The following is a 15,940-nucleotide window of genomic DNA, read 5'->3' as shown; positions in this document are numbered from 1 at the left end:
TTTATTAAAGCAACACACAAATATATACCTGACACACGTGATCACAACCATGCCTGTCAAAGCTCGAGGGCGATAAAACAAACTAAGGCCAAAAAGCAGCGAAGCTAAGCACGAACAACACGTGCAGACGAATTTAAGTAAGCTAGTTCCTTTTTTTGTTAGTGCGATAGACGGCTTGCTGACGCAGCTTCCATTAGCTATTGCCGCCGCCCCACTTTTTGCGCTGAAGCTTTAACATTATGGAATACCAACTAGCACCTCTCACACCTTGCTTCTAACATCATGTCAGTGCTCTCGATAAGTTTCGTATAAAAGCACATAGAAGGGATGCTGTCACTGGTGTGTATGGGAGCATTCGAGAGTACATAGCGGTGAAGCCAACATTGAGATTAGGGTAGTATGTGGTTCTTGCTTTAACAGCATTGCAACATATCAAATTGATAGCTTCATTAGAATATTTCATTCTAAGCGCAAGTATTTGTAATCATTGGGTGTCTACACAGGAATTTATGTTCATGTTTTCGGATAAGTATTGGCTTCTTGGGACTTGTGAACGGTAAATTATTATAAACAATATCGCAAAAACATTTCTAAAGTCATAAATGCCAAGGTTAGGCGAACCGGTATACTACCAGTTCAACGGTAGCTGAATGGCAGCTGTGCCAGAACTTCCACGAGTAATTTTAGTAGGAAGCTCTTATGTATCCTGTGGCTTCCAAGATTGCAAGGTTTAACAGAGTTGCGTCAATACAAAACCTTGGTGCGTATGGGCAAAGTTCGGAGGGTGTCAGTTGGTGTTGGTGCATCACCATACCTGCTTAGAACACTTTTGAGTCGTAAAAAGAGAACTTCCAGGGTTCTTCCAGCTGTAATATTTTATTGCTTTGTTATGGTTAACAAGATTTCCTTTAACGCAACACATTCCACAGCTTCTGTAGAAGGTGTGTCAAAACCAACATCGTCGAACGGTGAAAGCCTTTAGGGTATTTCATGTACGTTTAATTTGTTATTTTTAAAGAGCAGGCTTGTATAATAGTTACACAAGTACAGATGGATTGCCAGGCTCAACGATAAGGACCCACTGTAGAATAAGGACCTCTCCCAGTGACCTCAATATATGCATGTCCTGCCAACCTATTACATTACAAGAGACCACCAGTAATTTGTCATACTCATTACATGAGCTGCTCAGCTTCCACAACTAAAATACCATCTACTTACACTCATTCTACAACCTATAATGCTGTCTTTTTATTTCGCATTTGCTTGTATACCCCAAGACATGCAGTGAATCCACTAATGCAGAGCATGCCATACGCTGCCAGCTTGTCTTGTCATTTAGTATCAAGCATTGGCGTAAATTGTGTGGGGGGGGGGGGGGGGGGGTCCTGACCCCCCTTGTGTTCAGGCTGGGGGGGACACCCCTTGAATATGTCCCCCCTTGAGATTTGTCTTTGAAACATCATATACTTCACACGTTCAGCTTTTTCAAATGGCTGTTTAAATTGTTGAGTGTGTTCAGCACCTCTCAGGTGTGTGAGACTATTGGAATCGCAACTGTCGCTCGACCGGTGCAGAGAAGACTCAATAGAACACAATAGAGCATTTACGTGAGCTGAGACCCCATGCTAGATTTTTAAATTTTATTTCAAAGCATGATTTTATTCTTATATAAATAAAAATAAAATCTATTTATAAAAACAAAATGGCTGCTATGGCAAGCTGTGTGTCCCCCCTTGTGATTCTTCCGGATTTGTGCCACTGGTATCAAGTCCTTGGCTTCCTTTCAGGTCTCCCTGATATCATTCAGGCTTCAGTGCCCCAGGTTACTACTAGTAGAATACACTTCAGCAAGCTGCTGTGTATTAAATAGGAGTGCCTGCCCAAGTGATACTTCTAGATTTTATTCACTGCCATCCTTGTCTTTGTGACCACTTGAGTGAGATCAAGTGCTTTAGGAAACTGAATACCACGTAACTATATTTACCATTTCAGGGGGCTGAATGTTGCCAAACAGGAACTCTTCCTACCCCACTTGGATTTGATGTTCGGCCTTTCGTGTGTTTATTTTCAAGGCTAAAGCTTTGCAGATTCTGTACATAAGCTGCAAGCCTTGGGCCTGCTTCTTTTAGTGCTTGCTCTTGGCTTTCACATTATTGTTAAATAGATGGTAGAGGGCATATAGAGAAAGATTACAGAGCATCATTAACCAGACTATTTTCATTTAGAGAAATGATGGTTACAGCAAAGCAAGGTGAAGGAAAATGTTTGCCTTTTTTTTTAATTTCGCACCTATGTGGAGGTGACACACACTTCAGATGGTGTTGGTATTGCTGTGCACACTGTTTGCACACTTCACACAGTTGAGTCATTGATTGGTTCAGATAAAATATGTAATACCTGTTTGCTAGTAACCTCCTAACTAGTGCCCAGAAGACATTATGACATCACAGTAGGACAGGCTTTGCAGCCTAGTCTAGCTTTTGCCCCATTTCTGCCTTGCCAAGTATCCAACCGTAGTAAAACATACTTGCTTGGTGCCCTGAAGTGTAACTTGCCAATCCAGCTTCAACTGATGCTCCTTAGCCTCCATTTCAAGTGACGCACCGGTGCTCAGAATCGGCCCAATCTTCCATCTTCTTCATCTTCCAAGTGCTCCACGATCCTTGATGCAATATGCCATCAGCCAGGTTGACATCTCTTGTCTATTCCTAAATTTGCTATTGCTATAACTTTCGTGATGTTGTGGCCACATCTTCAGTCACAGTTCCACTTGTCATGTCTATTTAGTTCTTCCACGAGTTGAGCTTGCTGCTGGAAAGTCCGTGGCCCTCCAGCAGTGTCTGCTAAGGTATACTGCTGTTTGCGATGTGAGAATGAGCTTGAAGTGGGCCTGGCAGGGATGGCAGCAAAAGACTGGATATAGGCACCATGATCAGGGCTTCCACAAGACAGAAATCATGTGCCAAGTTCAGCTGTGCCCATTACTGTTTCTCTTCTTCCATGTTCAGCATAAGGGTGTGTTTAACTGTCTAGAATGAGTAAAAGTGCTCTCACAGTTCACACTTTGAGGAGAGCAATGCCGCTGTGCCGTATTCCAGACACTGTGGTTACTTGCATATGCCAGCGCGGCAATGAGAGAACACACAGAGCAGGCATAGGAGTTTGCATCATTTTTTACTGATCATTGATACAGGCAGTCCACACACGGCACTTGTGAAGCATGAAGAAGGCCATCCTTTCACGTACCGAGTTAAACTGAAGTTGGGGTAAGTTGCAACTGCTGAAGGAGCACACTTGGGTAAAATGTTTCCCTTTGGTAAGTTATCCGTTCAGAGCTGTATGCAGCAACCACAGGTCGGCAAGCTCACTCGTGAGTCGACTCACTCGTACTCATATCGGGCCGAGAGTCTGAGTGAGCCCAGGTGAGTACTAATATTTTGGTGAGCTTCAGCCCGAGTGAGTCCGGTTGAGGAAAATTTTAGTAAGCCTGAGTCCATGTGAGCCCAGTTGAGGAAAATATTTGTGAGTCTGAGTCCGAGTGAGCCCTAAGCGCAAAATATATTTATTGAGTGAGTCTGAGTAAGCTCTAGCTTATATTGGCCGACCTATGGTCCTATCTACTAATATTCAGCATTACTATCCGCCTTATATCGTCTTACATTTATACTCGTCTATTCACACATATCTCAACACACTAGCGTTCATGCACCACTTCAATATTCATTGTTCAGAGGCGTGAGTTAAGGGGCGGGGTGCCACGACCTCCCCCTGCAAACTCTTTCACGGGAAGTTCTTTACAATGATATCTTGTGTGAGTCGTGTATTTCATAAAAATGTCCTCACTGGATTGAAAACACTGAGAACTCATATTTGAAGGTACAAGATCAAAAGCGTATCGTAGAGCACCAATTATGTGAGCTACTGTCGTTAAATAGCATTGACACCATGATCGAAAGAGCTAATTTTACGCTAATGGACTGGTGAGTCGACTCACTCAGGCTCACTCAGACTCAGGTCAAGGCGTGAGTGATTCTGAGTCAGTCTGGCTGTGTAATATGTTGGTGAATTTGAGTCCGAGTGAGAAAACGTTTAGTGGGTCTGACTGCAAGCGAGTGTGGTTGCCGAAAATTTTGTTGAGTCTGAGTCCGATTGAGCCCTCAGAGCAAAATATATTTCTTGAGTGAGTCTGAATGAGCTCCAACTTTTTGCCGACCTATGGCGACAACCGAATGACATCTTAAATGGCATTTGTACTAACCATCTTCCATTTGGCAGGCCTGGCTGCCAAGCTATTGTGACAGTCTTCAGTATGTTTTGCACAAAACGTTAGACAAAGTGATTCTATCTCTATAGACCTCTGTGCCAAGTGGTGGCATGTGAATATTCAAAACTATCGAATAATGAATGAAACACCCGGTATTTGTCAATACGAAGAGTTCAATAGCTTTAGAATACTTCAGATCACTAACTGTACGAAAACAAGCATAGATTGAGCAAATCCATGACCATTTTGATCTCGGCAGCCACAGTAGACACGAAACACAAGAACCTATGCAGTGGAGTATGCTACGTATCATTCAGTAGAATCAGACTTCTCTTGCTAAGGCACCACATACTGCACACTCATAAATTAATCATCGATGTCTGAATAAACTGCCTGCTTACTCCTGATGCTCATACTGCGACATCGTTAAACAGCACTTCATAATGTAGGGTGTAATAACATAAACTTGGCAACTGTGAATACATTAGGGTGCAAAGAATAATGGCAAGAACAGCTGTTCATTATTTGATATGAAAAGTATTCCATATTTGATTCATATCTGCCACTTTTCTATTCAGTCTCGAAAATGAATATTCGCATTCCTCTAGTGCCAAGTTGATGTAAATTAAGACCTAAAACTCCTTCCTTGGATGGTCAGGTTGAGCTGTGCATCCGCAGCCATAATTGTTGCAGGTGGGATTGTGCCGACTACTGTGTCGCAAAGTTATCATGCTTTCCACAGCATATGCACAATGTGAAAGTGCAGTGGGTCACTGAATTGAATACTTTAGCGCTTGAGCAACTGAACTCTGCTTATCCGCTCAAATGAACATATTTGCCCCATGGCTATCACAGAAACACACTAATAAATTTCCACATTTGTGGAATGCTGTGGCTAGTTGTGGTGCCACTGCATGTGGTTGCTATCGGATGCATATCGAAGCATCTAGGTCGCTGCTATGCTCCATATATTCCTATCTTGAAGGCTCAAAATAACAGAAAGCTGAGCTAGTGGTAAGTATTCATGTTAAAGAGACAGGGCGTGCAAACACAGAACAAGAGAGAAGTCAAGACACCATAAATGCCGGCGTTTGTGGTGTCGTGACATCTCCCTTGTGTCCGTGTTTGCACGCCCTGTTTCTTTAACTTGAAGGTTCACCATAATGACATCAGGTATCAGAAGCTATTGTACGTGTTGTCACAGTTATGGCTGGTTTCCATACAGAGCACAAACTTAAGTACAGCACTGAAACGTCGTCTTTCAAGAGGAACTACAACGAATCCAACCCCGAAAGACGGGTAAGGAAAGAAGCTGAGGTCTAGCAAGTAGCAGGATCAAATAAGTGAATACTGTAGCACCTTTATATCTATAGTAGTGTAACAGTTTCTTTCACTTAGTAGCTGCACCAGTTCACAGCGAATGCGACACCAGGGATGCACACAAGTTGAAGATTATATGGCATCAAATCGGTGTTGCTGCTCCCGAACGATCCACAGCATAGATCAAATTGCCGGCTGAGTTGATGGTTTGAGGCACAAGTACTATTTGCGGCAACTTCAGTGTCTTTACGTATGCTATCAGATTTGTCCGTATATACACATATAAAACACCGATAACAGCGGTATCGTTGAGGATAGATGCCTCACAGAGAAGAAAACGCGGCTGTGAGGCTTCGGCAGACGTTTTTACCAGCTGCAAACGCCGATAACCGTAGTGCTGCAGCACTATGATCATTTTTCTCCTCCGACAACCCGCTTTCACAATCGACAGCAGCTGGCAGCTGTACAGAAGCTAATTAGGCGCGTCTTTGCATTTGTATGGACGCGCAAGTGGTGAACACTGCCGCGGAGGGCGGCTTTACTGCTCAACCGGCGGCACACATGCAGTGCACGAAGGTAGCTCGACACGAATTCGTTGCCGTTGTGAAACTAGTTTGGGGCTTTTCTGCGACTGCACTTCAGGTCGAGCGCACCGTCCGCATACCTTAAAGCCGAGTGCGAAACCGCTATTCATTCCCAGTCATACCGTTGCGAGTGCAAACCGACAAATCGTTACCGTAGCAAGACAAGCGCACGCGGACACGAGCACGTCGATTAAGTGAGGTCGGCAAAGCCTATTTCCAACCCGACCGGCACCCTCCTCAACCCTTTCTTTATCTTCCCTTCTTTCCGCGTGCCCTTTCGCGTCCGCTTCGTTGATAAGTCGCATCTCCCAAGAGCTTGGGAGATAAAAGGCGCTCCGCGAAACCAGTCCGGCGAGGCTTTTCAGAACGCTCTCCATTCATCCCGGCGGCGGCAGCTCGCGATTGGACGGGACACTCGTATCGCCCGCTCGCTCGCTCGGCCGGCGCTTCGCTGCACCCAACTCCCTTCTCATTCGAGGGTGCACGCGTAGCGCACATGCGGCTCCAAATCACGTTGCTCGCGAGTCGCCGTTGCTAGCGCTCGAGCGCCGTCGAGACTGCAATTTGCGTCCGCCGGAGAAGGAAAAAAAAAAAGAAGCGATGCATGCGACTACACACCTCATGAGCGCGCCGAAGGCACCGCTTTGGAGTCTCCGTAGAAGCAGCATCGTAGCTGATGAAGAAGTATCTTCCCTTCGTTGGAAGAACGAGTTAGAAGCGGGAGCAGCCTCGGAACGAAACGGTTTCGACCTCACGCGGCTGTTTCAGGCCAGGAATAAAGCAGTCATCGGAGAAGAAGAAAAAAAGATGAAGTAAAACAACGACAAACAAAGCGAACGAGGAGGAGTGCACGAAGGGAAAATTTCGTTCGCCGAGTGCAAACCAGATGGCGGTCGTGAACCTACCGAATCGGCTCTCATCTACAGTTCAATTTCGAGATTTCGCGCCTTTCCATCACATTCAAACCTTTGCTGCATAATTGATATCATCGGCAGTATGGTTTCTTCTAAAGGCCGTAATTGATTTTCAGCTCCCGGCACCAACTAGGCTGTGGTTGTATTTCGTGTTTTCGTTGTGCTAGGATGCTGTTCCGCATAACACCGAAGCATAACCTGAAAGCGCCTTTAACGAAGACTCGAGCTTTCGACGCCGCCGAGTGGTTTAAATATGTTGGTATACACAATAGAGGACGTAGCTTATTGGAATTGAGTCTCACTTAACGGGTTTGTGACAATGTAATCGAAATGAGGGTGTCAGCTGCGACGACCTCACTTCTGTCTTGATACGTTTTTCTTTTTTTTTTTTTCCGTTGAAATCGAAATTAGAGCTCAGCCTATATGGCTATAACCTTGCTCTACTGTGGCAATACTAAGCCATGTGGTGACACTAGGCTCTGTATAGGGCTGAATATATGTCTTCTGCGTAATACGAAATTATAATTAGTACTCTAACTTTCATTGGGAAAAAAGAACGGATAGGCGCCAGACCTGACGTTTGAGTGTGCATTTTCACCAGTTCTCGTTCTTCAATGGCCGATTTGCAAAAATCTGCAACACGGCTTTCCTGCGAGGTATTTTTTAATATTTTTTTTCTCCAGCCGAGCACTCCCGTTCACGGACTGCCTTTCTCGCTCGTTGTGCTTTTGCCGCTCCTGATGCAAGTGTGTCCCCCGAACGACAGGTTCCTCGTCCACAACTATAGGCGTGCGCACGGGGGGGGGGGGCAAAATCTGCCTCCGTACATTGACCGTTCTAGTCACCTAAAGGGGGGGGGGGCAAAATCTGCCCATACATTGACTTAGTAGGGTGGGGGGGGCGCTGCGATGAACCTTCGCCCCCCCTGATTGGGAACCCTGCGCACGCCTATGTCCAGAACTGTTCGCGTAGCGCAAAATCTTGACACAGGTAACAGAAGGGACGAAGACGAGCGCTAGTTTTCATCGCTTCTCTTACATGTGTCAAGATTTTGCGCTGCACGAACAGTTGCGCATCACCAACAAGCCCAACTTCATAGTCTCCTCGTTCACCATGCGGAGGCTGAGAGGCAACAATGAGGCGTGACAATTCCATAGAAATTTTTTGAAGAACGCACGGGGCCGTAATGGAGAACCCTTCCTACATCTAGGGGAGGTGTTGCCTACGGAAGCTGTGAATATTGCAACTCGGACTGTATGCGAATGATGACTATACAGTGCTCGAATACTTTCGTGAATTCATAACGTGCTTCGGACTTCGCCAACTGATAATTCTCAACCATATATTCCATTAAATGCACGCAAATTTTCTGTGCATATGCACGCTTGCAGAAATTCATTGCCTTGCCGTGTTTTTAGAAATTTGATATATACAAAAGTTGGGGGGAGCGGGTCAGAATTAACGCCACGTGATGCCGGAACCCCCCCGCACCCCCTAGAAAAAAGACTATAAAGAACCCGAACTTTAGATAAACTCATGGAGTACGTTGTCGTGGTGTATACTGAATGATCGCACGGCAAGAGTTTATTCTACTAATTTTATTATGTGCCGTTACGGGGTAGCGCACGCGCCATGAATTTCAACCCTACTTGGCAGTGAAACTGATGGCGCACTTGCGCCATCAGTTTCAGTGCAAGTGCAAGTAATTAAGGTTTAAATTCGTGGCTACCGAAATACTAGCAGAATAATAAATCAGTTGAAGCTTCGAGAACTTGCGATGCCAACCACGAAGTCGCGGGTTCGACCCGACCACTACAGCTGCATTTAGATAAGGGTGAAATAAATGCAATAACCTGCGGTGTACAAAACTCACAGATTCAAATGCGGCATAAAATTTTTAGTATAACAAATGGTATTCGTAATTGCTCAAGATAACTATGTCATGTCGCGACTAAATAATCGGGTCTCTGAAGATAATTTTGGCTCTTATCTACGCGTTCGAGTCGAAATTACGCCGATATGACCCGAACTGAAGACGGTGGAAACGAAAGTATGTGCCTTACTTAGCCCTAAACTGACCCGTTTCAATCCGTGGGTACTACCATTGGTACTACATTCGTTGAAGGTGCACGTTAAAGAGTCCCAGGCGCTCAGAAATTACTCCGAAATCGTGGACAACGCCGTGCTCCATGACCAATATATCGCGGTTTTGGCACATAAATTCACAAAATGTAACTAGCTTTAGCTAAGATTTCAGAACACGCGTTTTTCACGGCCACCGTGCAAGCAGCTCGTGCGCTGACATCAGGGTAAGCGGGAAAATCGACATTCTGCTATCATTTGAATTCATTCTGACTGCTGTGCCAGAGACGGTAGCTTTGCATTGTGTCGATGGCTTTTTAATGTTGCGGAAGCATATCAATAAAACTACCTATGCACGTCATCCGGCGCTCGCAACGTCACTTCCGTTGTTCTTTCTGCGGCAGGGAACGTTGGCATCTAGAACGTGTCTTTAGCTTCGTCTTTGAGTGTGGCAGTGCTTTTAACATGTGTTGTTCTCCTCGGACAAGACGTGTGCATATGCGTCAAGTTATAGGCCGTTATCCTATCACTTGTCAGCGACTACCAGACGAACAGAAATCACTGGACACGTTAGGTGCGCATTTATGCAGCACTACGGATGCAAGTGATCAGACGCGAACGAAAGAATTGCCTGGCTTATACGCATAACCTGCACCAACGCTTACGGATGTGAATTCGTGCCTCATCCTTTCCTTCATTCGTAACCGACGACTGGGCGCTCCTGCAACAGAGACTCGATCGCTTGATCAATGAACTGTCCCGTGTTGCGATGCTCTTGCAAGGATGTGGAGACCGGTGAGTCGCATATATTCACAGTACGTGCACATGTGCACCTAAAAGAGAATTTATTACGCCCACGCTGGGTGTTTGACAAGGATTCGCGAGGGCTGTTCAAGAGAGCCGATTGTCAGTTGACAGTCTGTATCGTCGCCGAGTCGGCTCTTTTGTCCGACGAAGTGCGGCCGTGGTTGACGCGCTCGCGACAATAGATGCACTTGCGCAACATAAAACTGTCACGCCCGCGTGATTCTTACGTGACAAGGAGAGAGCAAAAGCTACAGAGAGCGGAGTTATTGCTTCCCTCAACCACTCAACACGACTAACTAAAGACACGAATTGTCCAGCACACAATAAAAAAAGAAAAAAAATAGTGTTATCTTTCTTTTTCTGTCGAAAATTAGGACCTAAGTGTGTTGGAGAACGCCTGAAAGAATGCCAAAACCTATAACTGCATTTGTGAAAGTAAAAAAAAAAAACTGAGTGTTTCCCACATACGGCGATATTTATAGGCGTGAATTTTATAGTGAGCTCACAAACACACGACAGATGCGAGAAAAAGATTGCTTAGAACGACTGAAAGCTGAGCTATAGTTGGGAAGTATTCATCATAAAAGAAGGTAAGGGGTGCATACAATAAGGGTAGACAATAAGGGAACACAAACGGTGGTGTTTGTGTTGTCTTTTTCTGCTTTCTTTCGTCCGTACGTGCTCGCCTTACCTTATGATTTTAAAAAAAAATCGCTTTTTGCATTAAATTGGCCTGTTGGCAACTTGCGATAGCCTAATGGGCAATACTGTATTAGATAGCTTGCACTGACGTCACAGTGACCACCATCTTAGATACTAGCGCGCCAACAAAGCCGCGTAAACTGGGAACGTGAAAGCACGACCGGAACGGTGTGTGATATAATATATACGGTGATAAACGGTCGCCATCAAAAAGCGAAGCAGTGTACATTCGATAATATAGCGCACTGACGGCATAGTGGCCGCCAGGTTTGGGTGCTTGCATGGTGAGAAGTTGCATCCAGTGATGTTCGACAGCGATGCGCTGTAGAGTTGAATTATAAGAATGGTTTATTGAAATTGAAATCTCTAATGCTACATAACTGGGCAACGCCCTATATGCGTCGTACCGCGATGAAAGGCGAGCGTCCTATGCAACCTCCTCCCCTCCCCCTCCCCCGGGTATATCACGCGCCTCTTGTATATTTGAAGCCCAACCAAGCCACCTGAGATCGTAAGCGTCGCTCTCTCCACATACCATCGGGCGCATAGCAACCGTAGGGCATCTTCGGGGCTGTCCTATGTTCCTGTCAAGCACTAGAGATGGCGCCCGTAAGCAAGCCGAAAAAAACGATGGCCATGGGGGAAAGGCTTAAGTCAGCCGATGAGAAGTTAGCAAAGGTAGTAATGGTGAACAAAGAAGCAAGCGACAGCGGGGCATCGACCCCCACAGTGGTAGACGCGAAGGGGGAAACAGGTTTGGAAAAGACAGGTGCAAGGGTCACAGGACCCAGCTTCCGCGAAGTAGTTTTGGGAAGGGGAGGGGACAATACAGCAGCAGTGGCACGCGCTAATAACCGAGGCAGTGGCCAGGTGCGGGACGGTCCAGCAGAAGAGTCGGAGCACGGGATAATCGCCGGGGACTCGAGTTTAGTTAGGTGCGAAGAAGCAGTCAAGGAAAGGGTGAGAGGCGACAAACGAGTTTTAATAGGGAAGTTCCCGGGACATAGGCTGGGATCAGTGATGAGACAAGCTAGCGCAAAACTCGCAACTAAGGCTAATGGACGTAACCTCGTGATAATCGCGGGAGGTCTAAACGACGTCTTGAATGAAGAATCAGCCGAACTAGCGCCCACATTGGCGAAAGGGGTCGATGACATGCGCGCCATTTCCCCTCAGGTGCAGATAGTGGTATGCACAATACCGGAAGTACCAGTGAGGAATATCAACTTGCAAAGAGCGGTTGTCGACGCAAACAAAGAGATATGGCGAATTAGTCGGAGAAGGGCTTCGAGGTAGTGGATATAAACAGGGAGGTGCACAGGTGGGGCGGTTTCCAAGAGACAGAATTCACTTCGATAAGAGGCTTTGGTCATGAGGTGGGTTGGCGACTGGCAGGTCGCGCAGTAGCTTTTTTGGGGGGCACGCGGGCCCTTCGGTGCCCAGGGTAGCTTGTAATGAGGAAAACAACCAGGGGGACTCTTTGACAGGCAGTATAGCGAAAAACCAGAGAAAAGGTAAAAAAAGGGGATAAGGCGCGTGTTGCAATTAGTTACATAAACATGCAGGGTGGCAGAAAAAAGGCAAAATGGTTAGAGATTGAGGAGCAGTTAAGCAAGGAACAGATAGGTGTTTATGCGGTTACAGAAACACACCTTAGAGACTTGGAAGAGCCACCACATATTGACAATTATATTTGGGAAGGATGTAACAGGATCACATCAGAAAGGAGAGGTGGGGTGTTGGAATGCTAATCCATAGCAGAACAAAATTGGATAGAGTGAAACAAACGTGTTCAGAGCACATGTGGGTTTCGGGCACAGTAGGTGGAAAGAAAACGTGGCTAGGTGTAGCTTACTTGTGGACGGGGAATAACTGCAGAGAAAAGAATCTGGAGATAGTGAAATGCATAAGCACCGATATTAAAGAATTTGGTCATGATGCCGAAATAATCCTTCTAGGGGACATGAACGCTCACATTCATGACCTTGACGGATATTCAGACACCAATGGCAAGTTATTGCTAGATCTCTGCGAGCAACATAGTCTTGAGATAGTTAACGTGGGGCCTAAGTGTGAGGGGCAGATCACGTGGCAAGTCGGAAACCGGCAATCGAGCATTGATTATTGTCTCATGACAGAAGGAATATATGACAAACTTAGAGAGATGAGAATAGACGAGGTAGGCATTAACAGCTTGGGTAGTGATCATAAACGCATAATATTACAAATGGGATATAAAACTGATGATAAGAACATAGAATCAAAGTTTGGCAGCTTGTATCTAAATGACAAACAAATAAGAAATATAGCCGCAAGAGTCGAGGAAAAGGTAGACGAACTACCAGGTAAAGACTGGAAGTATAGTGAGCTGCTACATATAATCACAAAAGAAATGGAAAAAGAGAAGAAAACTATTTGTTGGAAAGGAAAGAGAAAGCCAAAAAGTTGGTGGAACAAAGAAATCAGGGAGGCGATCGAGAAGCGACGTGAGGCATCACGGGAGCACAGACAAGCAAAAAAGGAGAAGCGGCCACAGGACGAAGTCAACCAAATATGGGAAATATATTTAGAGCAAAAATCCATTGTGCAGAAATTAGTCGAGGCAAAAATTAAAGGTGAAAGTGAACGCTGGATGACAGAGATTCGCGAAAAGAAGAAGGCCGCGCCTAGGACATTTTGGAGCCACCTAAAAGCGCTGGGTAGGAAGTCTGTCACAATGCAACAACATATGGTAGATGAAGGAGGAAATCAATTGGAAGGGTATGAAGCGCTAGGTTACATCCGAAAGATAACAGCCGATTCATTTAAAAAGGTCGCCCAGGGGATTCCCCGGTGAGTAAAAGTGCGCAAAGGAGTGCAACCGACGAAGATGTAGTACTAGAGAATTTCAATTGGAAGAAAGCCGAAGGAAAAATTCCTAAGCGCACTACACCGGGCTTACATGGGGTTCCCGTCAGCCTCATTAACGAACTCGGACATAACACTAAAGAAGCACTGCTGAAAGCCGTAGAAAGTGCTTACAGGAGAGGGAAATACCAGACAGTTGGCGAAAAAGTAGAATGAACTTAATCTATAAAGGCAGGGGAGAAAAGGATAACATTCGCTCGTATAGACCGCTAACCATTACATCGGTGCTATACAGGTTGGCGATGCAGGCAGTAAAATTAAAAATAGAAGCGTGGGTAGAACAAAATGATATTTTGGGAGAACTTCAGAATGGATTTCGAATCGACAGGCGGTTAGACGATAATCTGTTTGTTCTTACCCAGTGTATAGAAATATCGAAAATAGAAAACAGGCCCTTATACGTAGCTTATCTAGATATTACCGGGGCGTATGACATCGTTAATCAGGAAATTTTGTGGGATATACTGAAAGAAGTGGGCATAGGTGACGACTGTATACAGCTTTTGAGGGAAATATACCGAGAAAATACAGTTTGTATAGAATAGGAAGGAATAAGTAGCAAGGACACCGTTGAAATCAGCAAGGGGCTGAGACAGATATGTCCTTTGTCCCCGCTGTTATTCATGCTGTACATGGTGAGGATGGAAAAAGCGCTAGAAGGTAGCAACATTGGATTTAATTTGTCACACAAACAGGTCGGCACGATGGTTGAGCAGAAGCTTCCAGGTCTATTTTATGCTGATGATATTGTCTTATTTGCGGACAGTCAGGATGATATACAGCGACTGGCAGATATATGCGGAAGGGAATGTGAGGCTTTAGGACTAGGATTTAGTGCAACAAAATGTGGATTGATGGTATTCAATGATCACGAAGACCATGCGGTCTTTATACAGGGCCAAAAAATACCGAGGGTAAGCGAGTACAAGTACCTCGGAGTATGGGTAAATGAGGGGGATAGATATATGGAGGTACAAGAGAAAGCATCGGTAGCAAAGGGAAAGAGGAATGCTGCAATTATGAAGCACAGAGCTTTATGGGGGTACAATAGGTACGAGGTGCTTCGAGGGTTGTGGAAGGGTGTGATGGTCCCGGGGCTTACATTTGGGAACTCAGTGGTGTGCATGAAGTCAGAGGTACAATCAGGAATGGATGTAAATCAAAGGACGGTGGGCCGCCTCGCGTTGGGCGCTCACGGGAAGACGACAAATGAGGCTGTAAAGGGTGATATGGGATGGACAGGCTTTGAAGTGCGGGAAGCTCAGAGCAAAATGAGATTCGAAGAGAGGCTGAGGAAAATGAAGAAGAGTAGATGGGCAGAGAAGGTTTTCAGGTATTTGTATAGAAAAAGCGTTGACACGCAGTGGAGAAAAAGAACTAGGAGGCTCACCAGTAAATATACGGCTAGCAGTGCGGGCGATATGGCAACAAGGAGCATTAAGCGGAAGGTCAGAGAAGCGGAGAGGACTTATTGGATGCAGCGATGGAAAGAAGCCGGCTCTGAGTAACTACCGAAAGGGAAAAAACGAAATAAGGAGGGAAAGGTTTTATGATAATTCAAGGGGAAGCGCTTTACTGTTTGAAGCAAGGTCGGGCTGCCTTAGAACGCGTAGTTATAAAGCGAGATTCAGTAACGAAGAAGAACAATGTACATGCTGCGGGGGAACTAAGGAAACGATGGAACATGTACTGATTGAATGTGGCGATATTCACCCAGGTATACGTGTGGGCACGAGTCTACATGAAGCCTTGGGTTTTAGGGACAACAATGGAAAGCCGAACACGTCCGCGATAGAAATAAGTAAGAGACGGTTAGAGTATTGGTGGCAGAAAAGTAGAGATAAAGAACAAAAATAAATAATGGAGGGAAAAATAAGGTCATTCTGCCTTAAGAGGCAGAGAGATAGACCGTGAAGTTATATTTTTTGGTATAATAACATAGATTTAATCAATGTAAATAAGGTATTAGCCCAACATAAAACAAGGAAGTTTTTTTTTTTTTTTCTCCGAGCCTGGTGGCAGACATGCCACCGCCCCGTTACAAAGGGGACGCTCATAGCATCCAAGTAGAGTTATGCTAGCGGAGTTGCGCATCTGTTTTCCAAACACCGCTAGCAATCATGCACTGCGGAGATGCTGACGCTCGGGCCAATTTTTGTATTTCTCGACGCCGCCGCTGCAGCTCACTCAATTAACACTAGCCATCGACAGCCAATGTTTATCGCCGGCCTTCGACACGCCAGACATGTTTATCGGCGACGCGGTAGGCATGTCGCCTGCAAAAAGGGAGTGCCACTTCACCGCATAGCTGTGGTTGCTAGCCGGACCTATGCGCTACTCTGCTACCTAAAGGTAGC

General features: G+C 45.5%; 1 protein-coding gene across 2 annotated transcripts in view; it reads right to left on the bottom strand.

Annotated features, from left to right (window-relative positions):
- LOC119395919 (NADP-dependent malic enzyme) overlaps window positions 1-6,990 on the bottom strand; it is a 187,867-nt gene extending 180,877 nt beyond the window's left edge. For both annotated transcript variants that reach the window (XM_037662939.2, XM_037662941.2), the window contains exon 1: window positions 6,790-6,990. In XM_037662939.2, the coding sequence (XP_037518867.1) occupies window positions 6,790-6,839 (50 nt within the window). In that variant the 5' untranslated portion in view covers window positions 6,840-6,990. The remainder of the gene's footprint in view (window positions 1-6,789) is intronic.
- Window positions 6,991-15,940: the final 8,950 nt, after the last annotated feature.

This window comes from Rhipicephalus sanguineus, chromosome 6 (genome assembly GCF_013339695.2).
Source record: "Rhipicephalus sanguineus isolate Rsan-2018 chromosome 6, BIME_Rsan_1.4, whole genome shotgun sequence".
Lineage (NCBI taxonomy): Eukaryota > Metazoa > Arthropoda > Arachnida > Ixodida > Ixodidae > Rhipicephalus > Rhipicephalus sanguineus.
Note: the sequence above shows the minus strand (reverse complement) of the source record. Positions and strands in the feature narration are given on the sequence as shown.